Raw genomic sequence first — 24,013 nt, forward strand, 5'->3', positions numbered from 1 at the left:
CAGTCATCGGGGGTTTTCGTGCGTACTAATTTTTTTCTTGCACTTCGGAGATAAAAAAAAAGAGATAATATTTTCTGAAAGAAAAGCTAGAAAAGTAGTAATCTAAAGAAAAACAACATTTGAAATAAAGTCAAAGTATTCCTATTTATCCCCGAAAGGACCATTTGATTTTTAAAAAAGAAAAAAAAATTCTGATGTTGATATTTCTGATTACATCTAAGTACTTTGTAATGTTTTATATTATAACTGTAATTTGTAAGTAGCCTATATATTTATAAATATTCTGCTTGACATTCTATTAACCTAACCCACTACCATTTACTTAGGCCTAGGACTTAGCCTAATTGAGAGACTCAAGTTCTCTTTACATAATTAATATTATGCATCTTTAAAAAATAGTAAAAATAAACTGTGAGCTGATAAAAGCAGTATTTTTAATAAATACCATATATATAATAAAAAAATCATTATTTTGCCCGAGAAATACATTAAACTTTAACTTTAAACGAGAATTGTAATGCCTACAGTATTAACGGTATGGCAGGTGGCGGCGAAACATGCTTCCCCCCCTTAAGAAAAAGCCTAGAACCAACACTGGGTACCCATAATCAAAGGAACTTTAACTAGATAATGCAAGACCACTTTTAACTTTAGAATTATGGGGCTAGCAGGCTCTAAAATTGTATACATCTAGGAATGCCCAACTTGTGAAACCTGAAAGGCTGCTGGGCTAGGGTGAATCGGAAGTCCTGTGGTGGATCGGTGGTTTTAACCTTTGCTTGATGATACGGGACCCATAACCTTAGCCCAGCTATATGACGCATCAATATTAGCAGTCAAGAGGCGTCATTCATCCGATACAATACAATAGGTTGAATCAGTACTGCATATTTTTGAGAAAGTAAAACAAAAGCATGTTGGCTCTATATTACGAGGGCAATAAAGGGCAAATTATGAGGGCAAATTGTGAGGGACTATATTATAAGGGCAATAATCATATATTATGAGGGGAAATAAGCTTACAACAACGGCGAGGTAAATTGGCATATGAAGTTCTGGGAGGCAAATTAAAAAATAAAGAAATTCGATGGTAAGGAAGTAAAAAACAAAGAAAAAAATAATTATCCCCGTGAGGCCACTGATAATCGAACCTACCAGGGGGGAAGCTGAATTTGAAATCCAAACTTCGGAGAATGATGTACGGTAAATAGTTTCTTGGCTTTGCTGTGTCTGTTACTAATATATAAAAATTCATATCGCACCTCTATTTTAGTCTATCTAATTCAAATCACGATCTGCCTCATAGTTTACATCATGTACAAACTTTAAACTGTAAAGGCTTTAAACTTATAACTGATATTTACACACAAGAAAAAAAAAATCATGTTAATGTGTTTGGATATTGAAGAGCCAAAGTAGACATGTTGGGAATTAATAGTTCTTCATGATTACCCATTCCGATAAAAATTGCCCTAGGTAAAGATAGATAAACCATTTATTCGGCTCCTTGCAAGAGAAAATTTTTAGAGATCAGTAATGGAAACTATTGTACTGGATGATTGCTTTTCTGGTGTTTGACATTTGAGGAAGTTGGGTTTCTAGGTAATGCTTATCGTCCTTTTTATAGCGAAGAGCTTGTAATGAAGAAATTAATACATTCTGATAATGGCGAAAGAGGTGCCAACTTTAAGAAACCACATATACCAGGTGGTGTGGGGCAAGCGTGGTGAAAGAGTGTCAAGTGTTTTCTGATTGCGCTGATTGTTATGGGAACTCCGAGATGTACACCATGTGGGGAAAAGTAGTTAACCCCTTGATATTGGGAATGAATCGATATTATATTTTAAATGACGACCTTTAAAATATTTTGTACAGTTCATTCAGTTTCAAGTAATCGTCCAGTTGAATATCTTAGGCAACACAATAGCGTTACCTAAGTAAAGAGCAAGGCAGGTCTTATGTATTATTTTTTCTTCGCAAAGGCATCTCATGTGTCAAGGGATGTCGTAAGAACTTTGGAGGGGTTCACGTGATTGGAAATTAAAGTTCCAGCGCCATTTCTAAGCGTCAAAAGTAATTGGAGGGCAGGCAGCCACCTTCCTACGCCTTTTATTTCCCCAAAGACTTCCGATAAAAAATTTGATAAAACCATTCTGTTCAGCATACTTGAAAGGTCCAGTAACTTTGCCTCTAGCAATGACAACCCCCCCCAGGGTACTTGGGGTAAGGACTGTAAGTTATGTAATTCACCAAATACTTAATATTGAGAAAGTATTGGGAAAGTAGAGCATGTTTGACCCTTGGTGTCCAAAACAGTTAAGAGTATTAAGCGAAGCTTTCATGGAATTTTGAGTAGAGTGTGGAACTCAAAACACTCCATGTGCAAATAGGCTGTGAAAAGGACACATCATCAATAGTCCAGGAACGGCTTGGGGTATAAAGTTGAAACTTTTTGGGCATGTTAAGGGGATGTTGAACTGACCAAAAGACAATACGTACATAGTACTACTACTATTACAACTGATCCTGCAGGCACACAGGTGCTACTTCTAGGAAATTTTTAGGGTGACGTGAAACTGCAGGTCGTCAAAAATGCGAGCAGTATAGAATATGGGGTTTCTGCCCCACCTAATTCATCTATTCAAATTACATCCTTTTCAGTCCATTTGCACCATTCTAACATTAGATTTGAACATTTTATAGCCCTATATTCAAAATGAAAATGGGTCCTTGGAAATCAAATTTGGTCTCATTTTTATACTTTTTCACAATGTAAACCCAAGTTTTAGACCCCATCTAGATCACCCGATCAGTTTACCCCCTTTTCAATTGAATTCATACCATTTTAGATTAAACATTCATTTTTACAATTTTGCATCCTGAGCTTTGAGATCGAAACAGGTCTTGTGAAATAAGAATTTTAGATGTAATTAAAAAAACAGTTTAATTATATTCCATTCTTCCTATACTCCTGATAAAATATAATAATTGAAATAATTTCAATATCTAAATGATTTTTACTATCTTAATTTTTTTCTATTTTTCTATTTTTTTTATTTTTTATTTTTTCAATTTTTTCTTTCAATAACCTTTAAAGTCATACCTTTATCGAATTCTTTAAATTTCTTTTTCAAGATCAGCTGCTTTAGAATCAAAACGCTAAGGTGCAAATAGATAAACCATCTCGTCTTTAAAATCAATAGTAACAACGAGTTTATTTCCATTTTTAGTTGTAACACATTTCATTCCTGTAATTGTGTACCCCATTGCAATGTCCAAATATTCTTTGCTAATAGTTCGATTATATTTTTTATCCATTTTTATTTCGTTTAAGAGCTTCTCCATTTATTAATTGCTAATTTTAACAAACAAATTTCTAAATCGAAAATAATTTATATATTAACATATAACATACTATCAGTGACCACCATGATTGCTTTTCTTTCTAAAAATATAACGCAGTAAATATTACATGGATTAGGAGGTGCTTGTTTAATTTCTGTAACAGCAGTTGATCCACTTCGATAAGTATTCGATTCATCCTTAGAAACATCGAAACAAAATCAAGGATATACTGTTTTAAAATCATTGTAACTTAAAATTGTTCCACTATCAACATTTTCATGTTTATATCCTAAGTGTAAAAATCGTTGATAAGTGTTATCAACGATCTTCGAATCGTTATCAACGATGAAGAATAATCTTCATTAGCATTACTGAAATCACATTTCAAATCTTCTTGTGGATATTTATATCTATTTACTCTCACTTCAATTCTATCAGTGTTCATATGGTCAAATAAAATATTGTTTTGCATATAACTGTTATCTTTTCCAGATTTCTGTAATATAACAACAATTTTAGTTGTACCAAAGCGTTCACTGATTACTCTCCATGTTAATTCTTTACCCGTTTTATTATCACTTTTATAAATATTACACGCTTCCAATCTTAATTCAAATGAGCTGCCCTTTCCAAGTCCAGCTTTTAATTGTTCCGCCTTCTTCGTTAATCCAGCTTCTAATTGAGTCGCTATTGGAAAACTGGGAGATGTAATACTGGTTACATCTATGACAAATGCATTACATCTACTTTAAAATTATGAGCTCCAGATTTTTTAATCACATTGACAAGATCGTTTCTTTTTAATATAATTTGATGTGTAACGCCTATAAAACACGATTAATATCTTGACAAAATCAAAATGATTGTGATAATGGTAAATAAACACTTGCCACGTGACTTTCTTGGGTTTTATTAGATCTTTTAAATTAATTACCATTAAAAGTGTTATTTCGTTTGTTTGTAGTGGTTCCACCACCTGCTGCAATAAGTGTAAAAGTGCTTTCAAACTCATTTTCTGCTTTAAAGAAATCAATGGACTGGATTTCATCTTCATACCAAAAAAATTAGTAGCTGCACTTCGACTATAGTCATCTGAATATAGTCGTTATACATAAATAATCAATACTTTCAATACATTTTCCATTGATAATTTATTCAGAATTCCTGAGCAAATTAAATCAACATTTCTGAAAAAATTAAATCCATTATTTGTTAAAGCAGCTTCATCTTTATTTGTTAAAGCAGCTTCATCATAATTTCGCATATTGGTTCCATCTATTCGTTTTATTTTCAGTTTTGTATAAAGGTAACTATTACTTGGAAGAGTCCAAGATTCTACATCTTTTAAAATGAAAGTATAATTTAATTATTGAGATACATTCACGTTGTTTTCTCTAAACTTGGTATATTCATATTTGGTTGTAGAATCATTAATAACAGGCCTTTCAAATATTTCCCAATCTTCATCTTTATTTTGTTTATAGCCCATCACAAAAAACTGGGCAGAAGGCCCAGAAAAAGACGGAGTAAAAGTCAAGAAAAGAAAAAAAACAAAAAAGTGACAACAGAAATCAAAACACAATTTGACAACTACAAACAAGGGACAAACAGAAATGATCGAAGATGGGTCTGTCCATTCGGTAGTGAAATCACAAATACACTTCTCAATAACTCCAGCTGGGTTTACCAAATGATACTTTTTTCTTAGAAAAAAGTATTAGGAAAAAGAGTTACTTGTCCAAGTTGAAAGTTCAATTAAATATTCCGCAAATTTAAAGTAAAGGAGAAGAACTTGCTTTCTTTTGCCACAATTAAGGAAACCCAAACAGGAGCAAGAGCAAGCAAGTGAGAAACTGTTAGGCTATTTTATAAGTGAGAACGGTGAACTCTACTTAGATACGAGACGTTTGAAGCCAGGGAGGCACACGCAGCCCGGATCTTACTGGCAAAACTTTTAATTACCGGGTTTACAGTTTCTTTCAGGTTTGCTCCAATAGGCATGCCCAGATAAGTAAGGCTGCAAGCAAAAGAAACCTCAGAGCCGAATAGACTTATCGAATTTCTATTCGCTTTATATTTGAGTGGTAGAACAACTGTTTTATCAGTATTAAAGCTCAAACCAATGTGTTCGTACTCTTCTTGGAGAGACTCAAAGATTAAAGAGCATCCTTGAAAAGCACAGGAAAGGTTTAGTAGGTCATCTGCAAACGTAACCAATGAAAAGTCAACTCCTTTGAAGATAAAAGTACAGTTTAGCTTATCCTGATTACCAGTAACACAATTATTAAACAAAACTGAAGAAGTCAGAGCTCCTTGGCGTACACCTTTCAGATTCAGAAATAGTTGACTACAATCTTTCATTCCAGCCTTCAGATTTCTATACAAGCATCTTAAACAAGTGATTACTGCAGCATCAGTACCTTTCAAAAGGACCTCAAGCAAAACCTGCGAAGATAAACACGAATCAAAAGCTCCTGCAACATCGAGCATACATATGACCAGGAAATCACTTCTTTCTTCAATATTCTTCAGCAAATTTATAAGTAGAAAGAGAGCATGCTCTCTACCTAAGCCTCGCTGGTACCCAAACTGATGAGGAGTAGTGGAACAATTTGCTTCAATGACTCTCATCAAGAAAGACTCAAAGAGCTTGAAACTAGTGCATGCGATGGTAATGAGATGATAAGAACTGCACAGAGAAGCGTCTTTTTTGCCCTTTTTTAAGGTTGGGAGTTATTTGTCCGATACAAAATTGCAAAGGGTCGACACCACAAACAAGGATCATATGAAACAGTAGTGCTAAGTGTTGCTCGATTAAAGAACATGAAAGTTGCAGGTGGGTTGCTGAAATAGAATCAACACCAGAGAAAGATCTTTTCTTTAATTTCGGAATCAAAGAGCGAACAGCACTTGGCGATACTATCAGGAAAGATTTTGTCTTATTTGAAAGAATGAGGTCAAGCTGTTCTTCAAAAAACTCCTCTATGTTTTTGTTGGGAGCACTGAACTCCCTTGCAAAATACTCAACCCACTTTTTTGAGGCACACTAGCACGCTGGGGTTTGGTAGGCTTGCTGTACTTCAAGAGTTTGGAGGGGTCTTCAGTAATACGGATTACATTTTTCTGGGTCAGCATTAACTTATGGATTTTCATTTCCTTGTTAAATTTCCGTTTCGTGCAAAGCCTCAATTCATTTACTAAGCCATCTCTGGGGCAACCACAGTTGTTCCAAATAGAAAGCCATAGCTTGGCTGAATTACACGCATTCAATAGATTTCTATTTTTAATCAATCTTCCAGCTGAGACTTCTTATGAACACGTCAAAGAGGAACTTTGCTTCTTTCAGCAAATTTCAGTGCGTGATTTGTTTGTGCCAAGTAGGAAGTGAGCTCAGTTGAAATGATCTTTTCACTGGCAGCACAGCATTATCACATAAAAGATTGAAAGGCACTTTGATTTTGCTCAGAATCTCGTCACAGACTTTACTAAAGGACTCGCTTGACACATATTTCCAATCTCGGTATGAAAACCAATTTGATTCTGTATTTTGGGCCATAGGTGGGGATGAGTAAAAGCAAGTTGAGATAGGAAGGGGTTCAGAGTAGAATCCTTCTTTTAAAGCTTTGACCTCGTGACTGCCGAACGAAGGAACAACATGTTCTAAGTTGGAAGTCAAGAAAAGCGGCCCAATATATGAAAAATTGTCATTCTTAGGCCAAGCACAATAGTCGGGAGGACCACAGCCCCAAAAGGTCTGTGATCGGTGAGACATTGTATTTGTTATATCTACATTAAAATATCTGCTGATTTTAACAGATTTAGAGGCAACTTTTTCATAAAACTTGCCTAAAACCTTGCAGGCAGACGCAAATCGTGAATCAGATTCTTCGTTTTTATAATTTGCAGGCAGATAAACGTTAATTACGACGAGGTTTTTAAGCTTAACAACAATAAAGTAATCAGTCTCTGCAAATAGCGTGCAAGGAAACCGGGATAGCGAGACCGCCAGACGGTTTGCCTCGCAGTCTCACAACTGCACTACGAAAGAGAAGATAAAATTTAAAAAATAGTGGTAACAGGCTTTGACAGTCTTCAAACAGGAAATACTCCTGAATCAGAACTAGGTCATGGGACTGCAAGAAGTGTGAAAGAGTTATGATTCAATCGGTAACTTTTCCGTCAATATTCCACGACAAAATTCGGCATCTGAATCTCATTTTGGACTAGATTTACCTTTCAACAGAGCCTGTGCAACAGGGCATTTGTAACTGTAACATGGGTGACTGTCTGATTTGAAAGAGAACATTTTTTCGATTTCTGGCAGAGAGTTGTTTTAGAGCTCCCGTGAACTTTTTTTTTCCACAGACGGAGCAACAGATTTCGTTCATACATGTACTCGAGATATGTCCGTATGATTGGCATTTATAACATTGAAGGGGTAAAAACGAAAAATATTGAATGGGGAATCATTTGAAACCTATCACTAATGAGAACTTCATTGCTCGTAGTAAATCCTCTTTTGTTTCAAATTTCAGTATAAAGGATCCGGTAGAGCCACTTGGCTTTGCTTCACTGCAATTTGGCACAAGAGACTTAACATCATCAGATGACAGATCGTTTGGGACATGTCAAACTATTCCAAAATGAGAAGGACTTTAACCTTACCACTAATGGTACTGCTAGAGCCATGAAGCGCATTCTCTATTGCGTGAGCATCACATTTGGATGCACTGATAACTTTCCAGTCACCTCGGGTGCACTTTATCTCAACGATTTTTGAGCTAACGTCACTATATGCTTGTTCTAGGAAGTCCTTTCTTGATTCCAGTTTGGCTGGGTTACTTGGTAGATTTTTGACAATCACGGCATAGGATGGTTTAGAAATATGTTCAGCAGGGTCTTCAGCAGTTATAGGTTTACTTTTCGAGAATTTTTTTCCATCAGAATGACTAATTTATTACAACTTTCCGTAATCTTGCGTGTAACAATCACTGTACTTTCACCTCGGATCGAGGGGACTTCTTCTTGCTCAAAAGAAAGGAAAGTAGGCAGATTAACCTTATCGTGATCACAAGTCTGAAACAATTTGATCATTTCCAAAACATTGTCGCTCATAGCATTATTTGTGGATAGTTGAGCAAGACAATTCGCTTCTGTCCATAACATATTTTTTGCTTTCATAATGTCTTTTTTTGGGAAAAACTGGGCTGCTCTCTTTGCGACTTCATCATAGAATTTTACAATTTTTACATCCCGTGACAAAAAGTTTAATACGGGATTCCAAATGAGCTTACCGGCCATCGCAAATATGCAACAACATTAACACAGCAAATAAAAGTTCAGGAATCGTTAGCTTATACAAACTAGATAGGATGTACCCCAATAAACAAGGGAAGCGTCAGTCCCTGTTCACCTAATCCCCGCAGTTTAAGGGAGACTCTCCCCGAAGATACAACTGCGCTTGCGACGGGGAACTTCCCCTCTTCTCCTTGCCTAGTTGGGTTACTTTAAACAACTAAAAGCAGTCCTTTCACTCAAGTCAAATCACTGTCAAAATCAGAATAATAACCAAGCTAAAAGACTATTCCTTTAACTAGGTAAAATAATTCATCAGAAATTTGCGGAACAACTTCTTAATATCCAGAAGAAAAGAGATTTTTTTTTACTTATAATATATTCCAAAACTACACGGTAAATCGGCTTAAATTCAACTTGTTTTTAACTGGCCAAATACTTAAGGAGAACTGAGCAAAAATAAGGAGCAACAACTTGATTCATTGGCATTTTTATACAGAAAAAATTATAAAATAAACTTTAGAAGATTATCAGATAGTGGAGGTGAATACTCGATTGTCACAGAGGGTGTCAACAAGAGTATCATTGGGGATGTAGTTTAAGTCTTTTCCCTAAAATCATTGCATCCTATCTTAATTTGAAAATCTGAAAAAAATTCTAGCCCTGTTGCTAGAACAAATTTCTGGGGACGAAATTTGATAACACTACTATTTAGCAGATGTGTAGGTGTTTCCAAGAGAAATCACCTACGGATTGTTTTAGGCCCCGCCTGACTGACCGCATCTCAAACAGATGTAGGTGCCTAACTCTCCCTCAGAAATCCCCCCCCCCCGAAAATACCCCGGCAGAAAATAATGCCTCAAGGGAAATACCCACCGCGGAAAATAGCCCCCCTCCACGGAATCCACGTAAAATAACCCTCATAAAATACACCCCACGCAAAATACCTCCCCTGGAAAATACCACCCCGAGGAAAATACCACTCTAAGGAAAATAATGCTTTCCAACTTTGGTAATTTTTGTATGATTTTCAGGAAAGTAAAATATGCTCCCCTCGGGAAAATACTTACCATAAAAATACACCCCCCTCCTGCTGCATGAAAATCCTCCTCGGAAACCCCCTTCCCCCGAAAATACCATCCCCAGTAGGCTGGTTGGTGTCGAATCCCTCTGGACTTAAAAAATGGACAAGAACTCGCAGCTTCTGATCTAATGAGCACACTCCAAAGTTCCTACGACCATGAAGTGGAGTTGTGGATGAGGAAGAGGTAGTTTCCCTCCTATACGGAATAAAAACTGCTCATTCTGGGGTTTCATAATAACAGCGTGGCCAAACATATTCCCAGAATGTACCCCCACCCCCAAAAATACCCATTCCAGAAAAACATACCCCTCGTCCCCCAACAAAAATTGTGGCTTCGGGTCGGGGGGATTATGCATCAATTTTTACCTCACCCTCTCTTCGTCTCTGCCTTAGAACTAAGTCTGGGCTTATGTAATGGTTCAGTGAGAGCTGGGATGTTTTGGCACTAAAAAGTACCGTTTGAGGTATCTCCCTCCCTCCCCAACTACAGAACAGTCAGAAAACTCCATTGTGGAACTTTAATTGTCTTTTTAAGTTTTGTAGTTTGTCCATGGGGGTTGCCAGCCCTACTCCTTTTAATTTTTGTCGTTTTGAGTTTGACTAGGTTATCTATTATATTTTTTTTTTCGTTTTGAGTTTCATTTGTTTATTAATGGTAATTTATGGTAATTTTACCCTTGGAAGATAAGAAAAACTAACTCTTTGAATTTGACCACGCTTTCGTCTGTAAAAACTCCAACAATAAGAATTTGTTGGTTCCCAAAGCCATCTATGCTTTCAAAGGAAAGCAAAATTTCCTTGAACCGTTTGGTGCCATATGTTTTTAGCTTCATTTGATGATTTTTAGCCTACATTTTTTTTCTTCCTTTTTTTCTAATTGGGCACCCGCTACTGTCAAAAATTGCAGAAGTTCATATGCAAGACTTTTCAACAAAAATGGAATTGCGTTTTTATGGCACTTGGTATTAACCAAGTGACATATAGCAATCGCCAATTCTGTCGGTCTGTCTCTCTGTCGGCCTGTCTCTCTGTCGGCCTGTCTGTCGGTCTGTCGGTCCCGGTTTTGCTACTTTAGACACTTCCAGGTAAGCTAGGACGATGAAATTTGGCAAGCGTATCAGGGACCGGCCCAGATTAAATTAGGAATAATCGTTTTCCTGATTTGACCATCTGGGGGGGGGAGTGGGGGGCCGGTTAATTCGGAGAAAATAGAAAAAATAGAGTATTTTTAACTTATGAGCGGGAGATTGGATCTTAATGAAATTTGATGTTTGGAATGATATTGTGTCTAAGAGCTCTTATTTTAAATCCCGACCGGATCTGATGACATTGGGGGGAGTTGGAGGGGGGAACCTAAAATCTTGGAAAACACTTAGAGTGGAGGGATCGGGATGAAACTTGATGGGAAAAATAAGCGCAAGTCCCAGATACATGATTGACATAATCGGAACTGATTCGCTCTCTTTGGGGTAGTTGGGGGGCGGAGAGTAATTCTTAAAAATTAGAAAAAATGAGGTATTTTCAACTTACGAACGGGTGATCTGATCTCAATGAAATTTGATGTTTAGAAGGATATCTTGTCTTAGAGCTCTTATTTTAAATCCCGACCGGATCTGGTGACGGGGGCGGGGAATTGGGAGGGGGAAACCTAAAACTTGGCAAACACTTAGAGTGGAGGAATCGGGATGAAACACGGTGGGAAAAATAAACACAAGTCTTAGATGGATGATTGACATAAACGGAACGGATCCGTTCTCTTTTGGGTAGTTGGGGGGGTATTTCTGAAAAATTAAAAAAATGATTTATTTTTAACTTACGAACGGGTGATCAGATCTCAATGAAATTTAATATTTAGAAGGATATCGTGGCTCAGAGCTCTTATTTTAAACCCGGCCGGATCTGGTGACATTGGGGGGGAGTTGGGAGGGGGAAACCTAAAACTTGGAAAACACTTAGAGTGGAGGGATCGGGATGAAACTTGGTGGGGAAAATCACGAGTCCTAGATACATGATTGACATAACCAGAACGGATCCGCACTATTTGGGGTAGTTGGGGGGGGGGGTTAATTCTGAAAAGTTAGAAAAAATGAGGCATTTTTAACTTACGAACGGGTGATTGGATCTCCATAAAATTTGATATTTAGAATGATATCGTGTCTCAAAGCTCTTATTTTAAACCCTGACCGGATCTGGTAACATTGGGGGAAGTTTGAGGTGGGGAAACCTAAAATGATGGAAAACGCTTAGATCGGAGGGATTGGGATGAAACTTGGTTGGAAAAATAAGCAGAAGTCTTGCATACGTGATTTACATAATTGGAATGGATCCGCTCAATTGGGGGGGGGGGGTAATTCTGAAAAATAAGAAAAAATGACGTATTTTTAACTTACGAAGGAGTGATCGGATTTTCATGAAACTTCATATTTAGAAGGACCTCGTAATTAAGATATCTTTTTTTAAATCTCAATTGGATCAAGCGTAATTGGAGGGGGGCAGTTGGGGGGACCGGAAATCTTAGAAAATACTTAAAGCGGTGAGATCAGGATGAAACTGGATGGGAAGAATAGAAACCTGTCTAAGATACGTGGCTGACATAACCAGACCGGATCTGCTCTCTTTTGTGGAATTGGGGGATGGGGGGGGGTAGTTTTGAAAATTGAGGTATTTGTAACTTACGAAAGGGTGACCAGATCTTAATGAAATTTGATATTTAGAAGGATCTTGTACTTTAAAGTTTTAATTTCAAATTCCGACCAGATCCTGTGACATTCGGGGGAGTTGGAGGGGGAAACCGGAATTCTTGGAAAACATGAAAATTGGGGTATTTTTATCTTACTAATAGATGATCGGATCGTAATGAAATTTGATTTTTAGAAGGAATTCATGTCTCAGAGCTCTTATTTCATATCCCGACCAGATCTTTTGACATTGGGGGGGGGGGAGTTAGAGGGGGAAATCTTGGAAAAACACTTGGAGTGGAAGAATCGGGATGAAGCTTGGTGGATAGAATAAACAAATGTCCTTGATACGTGATTGACAGAATCGTACTGGATTCACTCTCTTTGGGGGAGTTGGGGGGAGGGGTTCAGTGATTTGGCGAGTTTGGTGCTTCTGGACGTGCTAGGGCGATGAAAATTGGTAGGCGTGTCAGGGGGCTGCACAATTTGACTTGATAAAGTCGTTTTCCCAGATTCGACCAACTGGGGGGCAAAAGGGAGAGGAAAAATTAGAAAAAATTAGGGATTTATAACTTACGAGTGGGTGATCGGATCTTAATGAATTTTGATATTTAGAAGGACTTTGTGATTCAGAGCTCTTATTTTAAATCTTGACCGGCATTAAGCCTCTTATTTTCCTTTTTAAATCAATCTATTGATTCATAGAATTTTGTTAGAGCTCATACCATATGATCTCTTGGCTCTTAGCTCTTCTCGCCTCGTCACAAGTGCCATATGAGCTCTTAGCTCTTGTTTTTTAAGATACTCATTGCGTGTAGATTCATATTTTTCCCGTTTCTTAGCGCTTCTAAAAAAACATCTCAAATCTAAATCTCAAATTGGAAAACTATACTTTTTTGGGGGGATTTTCCGTGGGGATATTTCCAGGGGTTATTTTTTCGGGGAGATTATCCACGGGGGCTGTTTTCCACTGGGGGTATTTTCCGTGAGGGTGCTTTCCGGCGGGTGGGTATTTTCCATGGGGGCTTTTTATTGGGGGGGGGGGGGGTTAACACTTAGCTTCGTCGGAAGACAGACATAAAAAATTAAAAAAGAACAGCAGTTTGTGAAGATCAGAAAACTTTCCCTTTAAAGCTTCGACTCAATCTCTCAACAGTGCGATAACCAGGTTATACTTACAAAAATATTTATAAGATTCGTTACATTTTGATAAAATTAACGAAATGAAATAATTTTTTAATTTTTCTGCATTACTCGCTTGCCTTTAGGCTTCGGAATATTTCCAGTATTGTTTTCAGATCAGTGATTGACTGAGCGTTAAGGACACTTACCAATTATATATTCATTGACTAAAATTTTATCCTAATATTTCAGAGCTTGAAATGTTATCGAAGAAGGAGAATAAGCGAAGCAAAGTATCACTAACAAGATTGGGCGCTTCTTTAGACGATGGAGCTATAAATTTAAATAGTCCTTCTTCTGCGAGTGTTTCCAGCCTACGTTATCTCCGAAAGCTTTTGCCTGATAGAAATATATTTGATAATAGGACACATTTCCAGGAAAATGAACTTAGAGCTACATTAAGCCAAGCAAGGTGAGAGAAACATATTCTTTGCATTATCATAATAATAAATAGGCTATGGTAGTGAAAATATTCAAAATTAGACATTGATTTTATTGTCCCAGGTAAATAGTGAAAAGAAAAATGTTTTGGCTTTCTCGTATTTTTCCTCTATATGTGTGCTGATAAAAACAATAGTTTTTTTAATCAATAGGTGTAGGTGGGGGGAGGGACTCCACATTATGGTTTTCACAACTCGAACTCAGGAGAGATTCTTATTAGATTAATAATAAATGGATATATTTTAAACCATAAAACAAATTTCGCAGTTTCAAAAATAACTTTAGAATATAAAATGGTTGGACTGAATTTAAGTTTGCCAAGAGGTATTATTAATTTATGCCACATAAGGCATTATATATCATACCACCTTAATCACTCTTTCCATAGTAGATACATAATAAAAAGAAGGAATTTAAATGAAGATAAAATTTACTAATAAGGCGCAGTGGTTTAGCCAATCATATGTGTGATTTCCCTGCTCTAAAATAAGCAAAAGCTTATACATATATATATATATATATATATATATATATATATATATATATATATATATATATATATATATATATATATATATATATATATATATATATATATATATATATATATACTATATATATATATATATATATATATATATATATATATATATATATATACACATATATATATATATATATACATATATACATATACATATACATATATATATATATACATATATATATATATATATATATATATATATATATATATATATATATATATATATATATATATACATATATACATATACATATATATATATATATATATATATATATATATATATATATATATATATATATATATATATATATATATATATATATATATATATATATATATATATATATAAATTTGACATTTTAATTTTGCATATGCCCTAAATAAACACTCTCCAAATTTAAATCCCCCTTCCAGAAAAGGCTAAAAGAACCGAGCCCATTCAAAAATTGAATTACGCCCTTAGATAACTGGTAATAAGTTAGTCTTGGTATTACTTTGCCAAAGAAATAAGAGGCTTACAGCAAGAAATTACAGCGAGAAATCACTTATTATGTTTGTCTCTCAAAATTCCAAAGGTGTGTCTTGTACTTTAAATAAACTTTAGTTAAAAGTGAGTTAATGGACAGAAATTAAGTAAAAACGGGTTAAAAAAGTAAGCTAGTGGCTCTTTGGTAGGTGTTTGCAATTATAAATCTATACCTAAGTAGCAGTAAAGTTACAATGGAGCCCACCCTTGATTGGGACACAAGTACTTCACCTCTTATAGTGCCTCCATGTACTCATTCCAAACCGATCCAAAATCATTCTGGTGCAAATTGCAATTATAACTTAGTTTACGTTTGTTTAAATGATTGAGTTTAAAACTGATTCATCGAAAGCTTCATACCCTGTGTTCTCTTTCTAGTAAATCCTGAAAATGTATATTATACTCTTTTGTTTGGATATGGGAATAAGTAAACTTCGTCCCATAGAGATTAAAAAAACAAAATGCAGCGATACATCCTCGGTGCTAAGGTTCTGTGAAGGATTTGCAGCAGATGGGACGTATAAGTTACAGCTTAGTTACAAAGCAACGGATTCGAATATGGTTTCGTGCTATCACACATCCTCAGAAATAAGCTTTACAGATACAAGTCAAAAGTAAAATTGATAAAATGGGATAATGCTTTTTACGACTCTATAAGTTGACAAAGCCCTATGTGACAGCCTTGGAGGATTTATTGTGGCTATGGACTCAGCATACACTATTTGGTTTCGGATGTGAAGATAGCTCTTAAGACGCAAAAGACTTCGAGGTTCGTATAATACTTGCCTCTTGCAGGATGAAACTCGAGCTGGATTGAATACTATTGACATCGTGCTTTTAAGAAATTCATATGACAATAATGTTCACCTTGTGTCTTAAAGCTCCGACTGAGTACTGATCCATCACAAGTGAGACCACCTGTAGTTCTGGTAGAATTTTGACAATACGCTTAATAATAATTTTAATGGCAAAAAATGATTGAAATCAGGTGTTCTTACCCCCCCCCCCCGCTCCTTCAGGGACGTCAGATGGATCTTAGAATCCTGGAAGGCCATACTAAGACGTTAGCAGTTACCTCTCAGTAAGTTTGATGGAGATTTTGGTGGAGCACTCACTTCCCTGATTCTTCCCTCACTTCTCCTGATTTTAATTAAGCTCAAAAGACATCGTCTGAAAAATTAAATAAACGAAAGTTTTTCCACTGAAAGTAGGGAGCAACATTAAAACTTAAAAAGAATAGATATTAATAGGTATATGAAGGGAATTGCCCACTCCTCAGTACCCTGTTCTCTACGCTAAAGTTTTTTAGTACATATAAAAACTTCTTATTGTTTTAATTAAACGACCTTTGTGTTTAAGGAGTCATTCTTAAGGAATAAGGACAAAATTCAAACTTCAGCGTAAAGAGCAACGTGTTGAGGAGGAGGAAGTTTCAATGTTTCTCCTTACTTTCAGTTGAAAAACTTGTTTTTTTATTTAATTGCTGATCACTTTTAAATAACACCAGGAGATCTGGAAATATTTTTCGTATGTTTACTGATGTAAAAATTAAAGAAGTCCCTACTAAATTTACAAAATAAATAGAAATACATCATGATATAAACTGTGATACAATCCACCGTGGCCGGTAGAAATGAAAAAAAGAAAAAAATGAGGGCAATTCCTCTCATATACATAATATTTTCTGTTTACTTAAAGTTTTAATGTCGCTCATTACTTTCAGTTGAAAAAACTTGTTTTTGTTTATTTTATGATAGAAATGACAAAAAAGAACATGGACCAATGCACTCTAACAATGTTTTTGACAAGCAGCCCCCCGCCAGTGGTTTTCCGCCGAAAACCAAGCAAGAGCAAAGTGCAAATACAATAGTAATACAAACGACAAAACATGCATTGAGATTGGATTATATCATGACTGGATCCCCAAAAGATTGAACCAAAGTTGTAATTCTTATTTCCCGCAATTTTTTCCCTTTCTTTAAGAAAAGGATACCTCCTTTTTAGTAGGCTCTGTGAAGACAGGGATTCAGGGACACCGTTTCTTTTTTGGATTTTAAGATTTAGCCTTAGAGTGAGTTTCAAACTTTCAGTTCAGTTCAGTCCAGTTCTTTTTATTATTACAACAAATATTTAATAGAACACTATACAATTTGTTTGGCCTTCATAAGGCTCCATGGCCCGTAATATGTAGACTAAATAACACTGTAAGTTTAAAACAAATAAACAAAAGAATTAAACTTCATTAAATTAATACAATAATACAAAAACCTCAAGCCACAAGAGAAAACACCAATCCTTGATCGATCCCAACATTTATAATTTATCGATCCTTTAATCCCCATCCAGTGCCTAGGGCAATGCAAAAATAATTTAAATTTAAACTAATAAATGTCTTAATTCATGCTTTAAACATCCATTTTATTTTTTAATGTAAAAAATTTCTTGAGCTGAGTTTTGAAAGTTCCAAAAGTTTGACTGCCTCGGATTTCATCCGGGAGTATGTTCTATGCTTTAGGACACGCGACAGAAGGTTTAAAATCAGACCCGACTGTTTTTGTTTGCGGAATTTGTACGTGATTTCTACATCAACGCGTAAACTAATTTTTATCTTGCACAAAGTAATGGAAAAAAGATTCAAAGCACCTAAGCAACTCACCATGGAGGAACTTACAAATAAGAGTTGCACAGGATATAGTATATAAAGCGGTTGTAGTTAAGAGGTCATGTTGAGAATGCAAATTTGTTATTTTCATAATTTTAGTAGCTTTCTGTTGGACTGAATTAACCGGGTGCTGCAGAGAAGGAAATGTTAACATCCAAATAGTGTTACAGTATGTCAGATATTATTGAATCAGAGAAAAATACAGTGTACGTAAATTTGATCCCGGAAATGTGTTTTAATGTACGAATGATGCCAAGACTTCGTGAAAGTTTTGCTCTGATCATCTCAATGTGCTTCTTGAAAGACAGATTTTCATCCAATAATGCACCAAGAAATTTCACGTATCGTTCCTGGGGTCGACATAATGGTCCATTAGATGTCTGAAGTGCAGTAAACCATGGATACATCTATTTCGTCCTCGAAAATATCAGAACGTGTGATTTCAGTACATTCAGAGCAAGAAAGTTGGAGTCAAAGCACAAGTATGTTTTTTTAAAGAATTCCAAGTTTGGCTCTCAATGCCAACTCTGTCAGCTCCGCACAGGCGACGTTACTATCATCAATAAAAACCACTAGAATTTCATTATTATGAGTCATCAGCAATCGAAGGATGGAATATGTTACTGCAACAGAGATTGTGGCAAACGCTAGAAACTTTATTAGAAACAACATTATATAGACCATTAATATATATATATATATATATATATATATAACGAACAGTGTCAGCCAAAGGACGGAACCTTGTGGCACGCCAAAATCAACAATAAAAGACGGTAGAATATCCATCCCAAATGAAATTTTCCTTTATGAAGGTAAGATTCAAGCCATGTTAAAGCTGAACCTCTTCTACCTATATGCGAAAGCTTACCCAGAAGAATACGATGAGCTAAACTTTCGAATACCTTTTTTCCATCAAGAAAAATAGCAGCAGGTATTTTACCAGGTCCAAGAGCACTATTAACGAAATTTAATAAAACTCCACAAGCTCGTTCCGTTGAATGCTTAGAGCTGAAACCAAATTGGTGCTTATGCAGAAATTTCTTAGCTTTCAGAAAGCTAAGAAGTCGTTTTTGCATAGATTTCTCAAAGACCTTTGAGAAAACAGATAGTAGTGAAATCGGTCGATAATTAGATGGATCACTTTTCCTTGAACAGGGCTATCACCCTGGCTGTTCTAAGGGATTTAAGAAAAGCATCTTGTTCAAATGACATATTTACAAGTTTAGTTAAAGCATCAATTGTTGCCGAAAGTACGTGCTTAATAACTTTTGTTTGGGTATAATCAGGTCCAGACGAAGAAGAACCATGAAATCCATAAATAATTCTGGCAACTTCAATCTCCTTTACAGGTTCAAGGACGATGGACCTTTTGGCAAGAAGGTCCATATATATTAGATACTCATCTTAGCTTACAGAAGGAAATCGTAAAGCTATTCTCTCTACTGCATTCCCACCAATTGATGCAAAAAGAAGCGAGAGAAATTTTTTACTAAGGTCAGATCTTCCACTGTATTTTCATTCCAAACAAGTTTAGTAGGAAGAATGGGAATTTGGAAAGCTGGTCATAATCACCGAATTAATAATTTCCCAAGTTTCCCTCATATCTTTCCTGATTTCGCTAAACTTCGAAACATAATAGGCGGTTCTTGACTTTTTAATCAGTGACTTGTAAACGTTTTTTATATTTTTTAAATTGTTTAAGGTTAGCAGTTGAAGGATAATTCTAATATTTCTTCCACAAGTAATCTTTTCGCTGTGATCATTTTAGAAGCCATGATTTTATAAAATTGAGGAAGACATCTGAAAAAATAAAACAAAAAGAAATCCAAGGGCTTGTTGCAGCATTTAATTCAAATCGCAAGTATCGGTCAACTTTTTCAATCCACCAAGATATATTGCATATTTCACCTTGTTTTTGAGCAAACTGATAGAACTTGAGTCGTTCCGGATAAGTTCCTGAATTGGCTTCTGGCGTTTATGATCTACTACCACTTTTTCAATATAAATGAATTTTTGTATCAGCTTTTTGATGTTTCGCAGATGTGTCTTAAATTATCTGATCCCTCGATATCTTGTAGATGATTTTCATGCGTGAAAGAAAACCTACAGTCAGAAATTGACCTAATTCTACTCCAGCCTTCATTCCGAGCATAACTGGAAAACTGCTCCCGGAGACTCACCAGAATACATGCTCCCAGAAAATATATTCTAAGAAAATTTGCTCCAAAAATCCTTGTCCCTGAAACTTCACTCACAAAGACTTTTCCCTAAGGATAACTTCCCTTCGGAATACCTGGCTCCAAAAAACTTGTCTCTGGGCAAACTTACATTTGGAAAGCTTACCTCTAGGAGTCCTTCCCTATAAACATTCTTCTCTCTATATATCGACATCGAATATTTAACATATAATGGAGAGCGGGTTCTTTTGTCCCCACCAGAAATGGAGGGGGTAAAAGAACAGTAACAACTGGAAAATTTTCTACCAACAAGTGTTGAAAATTTAAACACCGTGCAGTAGAATTGGACGCAAAAAGTGTACTTTTATAGTACATTTTAAATGTACTTTTATTACGTCAAAAATGTACTTTTATTACGTCATTTTATAAAAATGACGTACTGAATTAGTTTCCCTTTTTTAGCAAGCGACCATCATTAGCAGAACGAAGAAAAAAGTTTTTTGCCTTGAAACATACAAACTCGGCGCCCGATTCATTTAATGTGTCTCCAACGGAGCACGCAAAATCTATCCGAAAGGCTCTCGAATCTGTCATGAAAACAGCTGTTTTGGATTTGGATTTTCGCCCTGGATCACCCAATCAACATCAGACCAGACCAAAACCCTTGACAACTGTAGCAGACCGTAAGTTCACACTGAATTTTTAGTGGTTGCTCTTCGCTTTATTTATTCCTTTTTCTGGTTCAATAGTTTTTCTTGAAGTACTTTATTTTACGTTTATGATTCAACAAAGAGTGTTGAGACGTGGCCGTGATAACTCAAAAGGGAATATGCAATATTTCTCGTAAGGAAAATAAACAATATTCCGTCCTCTCTAATATAAGAACTGCTGTTATGTCGTCCTATCTTTAGAGCTTGTAGTGACATTTAGGTTTTCTGACTTTTTTAGAATGTTTAGACAATTAGACTAATTTAAAATGCCTAAATTATGTCTAACAACTGTAGCAGATCATAAGCTATCATTCCCTTTTTTTAAAACCATTTTTTGCTCTTTGCTTTATTTCTTAAAGGTTCTTGTATTATAGTTCTATTTTTCGCTGTATTTTTTTTTTTTTATATAGCGAAAATATGGTTTCGTAAAGACTGTATTTTATCAAAAATCTTGTGGATAATTTTTTCATTGTTTTCAATTGCTTCAACGAAAGTGTCAAAGAAAGGTATTTCAATGAAAATACAGAAACAAGATATTTTCAGAATCTGGAAGGTCAAAAGAATCTAAGGGTATGTTAATTTATCTGTGACCGAAGCGCTTGGTCCATTTTTTCTGCAATTTTGTTTATTTCTCATTTTTCCATAACTTAACATTTTCGTTTGTTCTATATTTATCTTGTTTTGACTACTTTTCTGTCTGAAAGGCTTCCAAATGTATATAAAACCCGAGACCAACTGCACAATCCAAACCGAAGACAATCTTACCTACCATCGACAGTTCTACGTCGCTAACCTCTTCTAAAATTTAATAGAAATCCGATCCATTATTATGATTCCAATATTTCAGAGAAGAAAGTACGACACAACGTAATAATATTCACTATTGTCCACTAATCTTTATATTTACTATTGCTAATGTTTCAATAGTGCAATAAAGCGTGCTTATTGCTTTAATGTGCTTATCTTACGTTCTCCACTTTGAGAATCCCCTGTGAATCTATTGAATCAAAAGCCTTTTCATAATAAATAGTGCCTGAGCCACATCATAATTACACCCGTTAATAAAACCATTAGCATAGCTAGAGGACAAAGGGGGGGGGGGTCCTCCCCGGTCGTAGCCTTTGAAGGGGTACCAAACTGAGGCTTATTATTTTTTTTCTGTCAATATTGTAATCTACTTATATTACGATTGTGATGATGGGGGATCCTATATTGTTCCCTTGCGCTAGAACCCTACCTCTGCTTCTGGATAAAACAGCTATAACTTATTAATCGCACATGATATTGGCGATATACCCATGCGGAATTTTGTATTTACCCATAAGCATGACTAAAATGTGTCTCTGGCTTTATTTGAGCTATTAAATAAAAAAAAAACTAATTTTTTTAGCTGAAAGTAAGGAGCGACATTAAAACTTAAAACGAACAGAAATTACTCCGTATATGAAATGAGTTGTCCCCTCCGCAATCCCTCGCTCTTTACGCTAAAGCTTTAAATTGTTTTGAAAAGTAGAATTGTGGCAGAGGCAAACTTTAGCGTAAAGAGCGAGGGATTGCGGAGGGGACAACTCATTTCATATACGGAGTAATTTCTGTTCGTTTTAAGTTTTAATGTCGCTCCTTACTTTCAGCTAAAAAAATTAGTTTTTTTTTATTTAATTTCTGAACGTTTTTGAATTAATGCATGTTTGGTTTTGGCTCTCCGCACATAAACTATTAAAATGAAATTTGTATATTAATTCTTTTTTTGGCTAAATGGCTTTCTCTTAGTTTTGATCAGACGATTTTGAGAAATAAGGGGTGGAGAAGGAGGCCTAGTTGCCCTCCAATTTTTCGGTTACTTAAAAAGGCAACTAGAACTTTTAATTTTTAACGAACGTTTTTATTAGTAAAAAATATACGTAACTTAAGAATTAACTTACGTAACAAACTTTCATAACCTTATATTTTTATTATGTATACGAGGGGGTTTGTACCCTCGTTAATACCTTGCTCTTTACACTAAATCGTAAGTTTTGTCCCAATTCTTTAAGAATGACCCCTGAATCAGAAAGGCCTAGAATAAATAGTTGAAATTACTAAAAATACTTTAGCATAAAGAGCAAGGTATTTATCTCCTCCTAAATACCTCGCTCTTTATGCTAAAGTATTTTTAGAACCCCTCATATGCGTAATAATCTCTGTTCGTTTTAAGTTTCAATGCTACTTCTTCCTTTCATTTGAAAAAACGTTTTCATGTTTATTTTTCATTGTTTTCTTATAGTAATGCTAGAGAATCCTGGGCCCTTGTCATTGAATTTTTCTTTCCCTATGACAGATTCCTCCAAGGAAAGATCCTCCAACATAGCCCCCTCTCCTCAGCCCCACCCCCAAACAAAATAAAATCCCCCTGAAAACGTCTGTACACTTCCCAATAACCATTACTATATACAAACAATGGACAAAGTTTGTAACTTGCAGCCCCTCCCCCGAGGACTTTGGGGGAGTAAGTCATCCCCAAAGACATAGTTATTAGGTTTTCGACTATGCTGAACAAAATGGCTATCTCAAAATTTTGATCCGTTGACTTTGGGAAAAAATGAGCGTGGGAGGGGGCCTAGATGCCCTCCAATTTTTTTGGTCACTTAAAAAGGGCACTAGAACTTTTCACTTCCGTTAGAATGAGCCCTCTTGCGACATTATAGGACCACTTGGTCGATACGATGACCCCTGGGAAAAAAAAAAAAAAAAAAAAAAAAAAAAAAAAAAAAAAAAAAAAAAAAAAAAACAAATAAACACGCACCCGTGATTTGTCTTCTGGCAAAAAATACAAAATTCCACATTTTTGTAGATAGGAGCTTGAAACTTCTACAGTATGGTTCTCTGATACCCTGAATCTGATGGTGTCATTTTCGTTAAGATCCTACGACTTTTAGGGGGTGTTTCCCCCTATTTTCCTAAATAAGGCAAATTTTCTCAGGCTCGTAACTTTTGATGGGTAATACTAATCTTGATGAAACTTATATATTTAAAATCAGCATGAAAATGCGATTCTTTTGGTGTAGCTATTGATATCAAAATTCAATTTTTTAGAGTTTTGGTTACTATTGAGCCGGGTCGCTCCTTACTACAGTTCGTTACCACGAACTGTTTGATTCTTTTTTAATCTTTATATTTGTTACAAGATTCATAATACAGAAAGCCAAATAATTTCTGCCTTGTGTCTCTTCTACTATCAAGCAGTTCGTTGTAACGAACTGTAAGTAAGGAGCGACCCGGCTCAATAGCAACCAAAACATTAAAAAACAGAACTTCGATACCAATTAATACTTCAAAAGAATTGGATTTCAATGCTTATTTTAAATATATAAGTTTCATCAA

General features: G+C 35.5%; 1 protein-coding gene across 3 annotated transcripts in view; it reads left to right on the forward strand.

Annotated features, from left to right (window-relative positions):
• The window catches only part of LOC136035501 (rho guanine nucleotide exchange factor 11-like), a 395,432-nt gene that overhangs the window by 64,683 nt on the left and 306,736 nt on the right, over nucleotides 1-24,013 (forward strand). For all 3 annotated transcript variants that reach the window (XM_065717335.1, XM_065717333.1, XM_065717334.1), the window contains exons 2-3: nucleotides 13,777-13,996; nucleotides 20,406-20,626. In XM_065717335.1, coding sequence (XP_065573407.1) covers nucleotides 13,777-13,996; nucleotides 20,406-20,626 — 441 coding nt within the window. The remainder of the gene's footprint in view (nucleotides 1-13,776; nucleotides 13,997-20,405; nucleotides 20,627-24,013) is intronic.

This window comes from Artemia franciscana, chromosome 14, assembly GCF_032884065.1.
Source record: "Artemia franciscana chromosome 14, ASM3288406v1, whole genome shotgun sequence".
NCBI lineage: Eukaryota > Metazoa > Arthropoda > Branchiopoda > Anostraca > Artemiidae > Artemia > Artemia franciscana.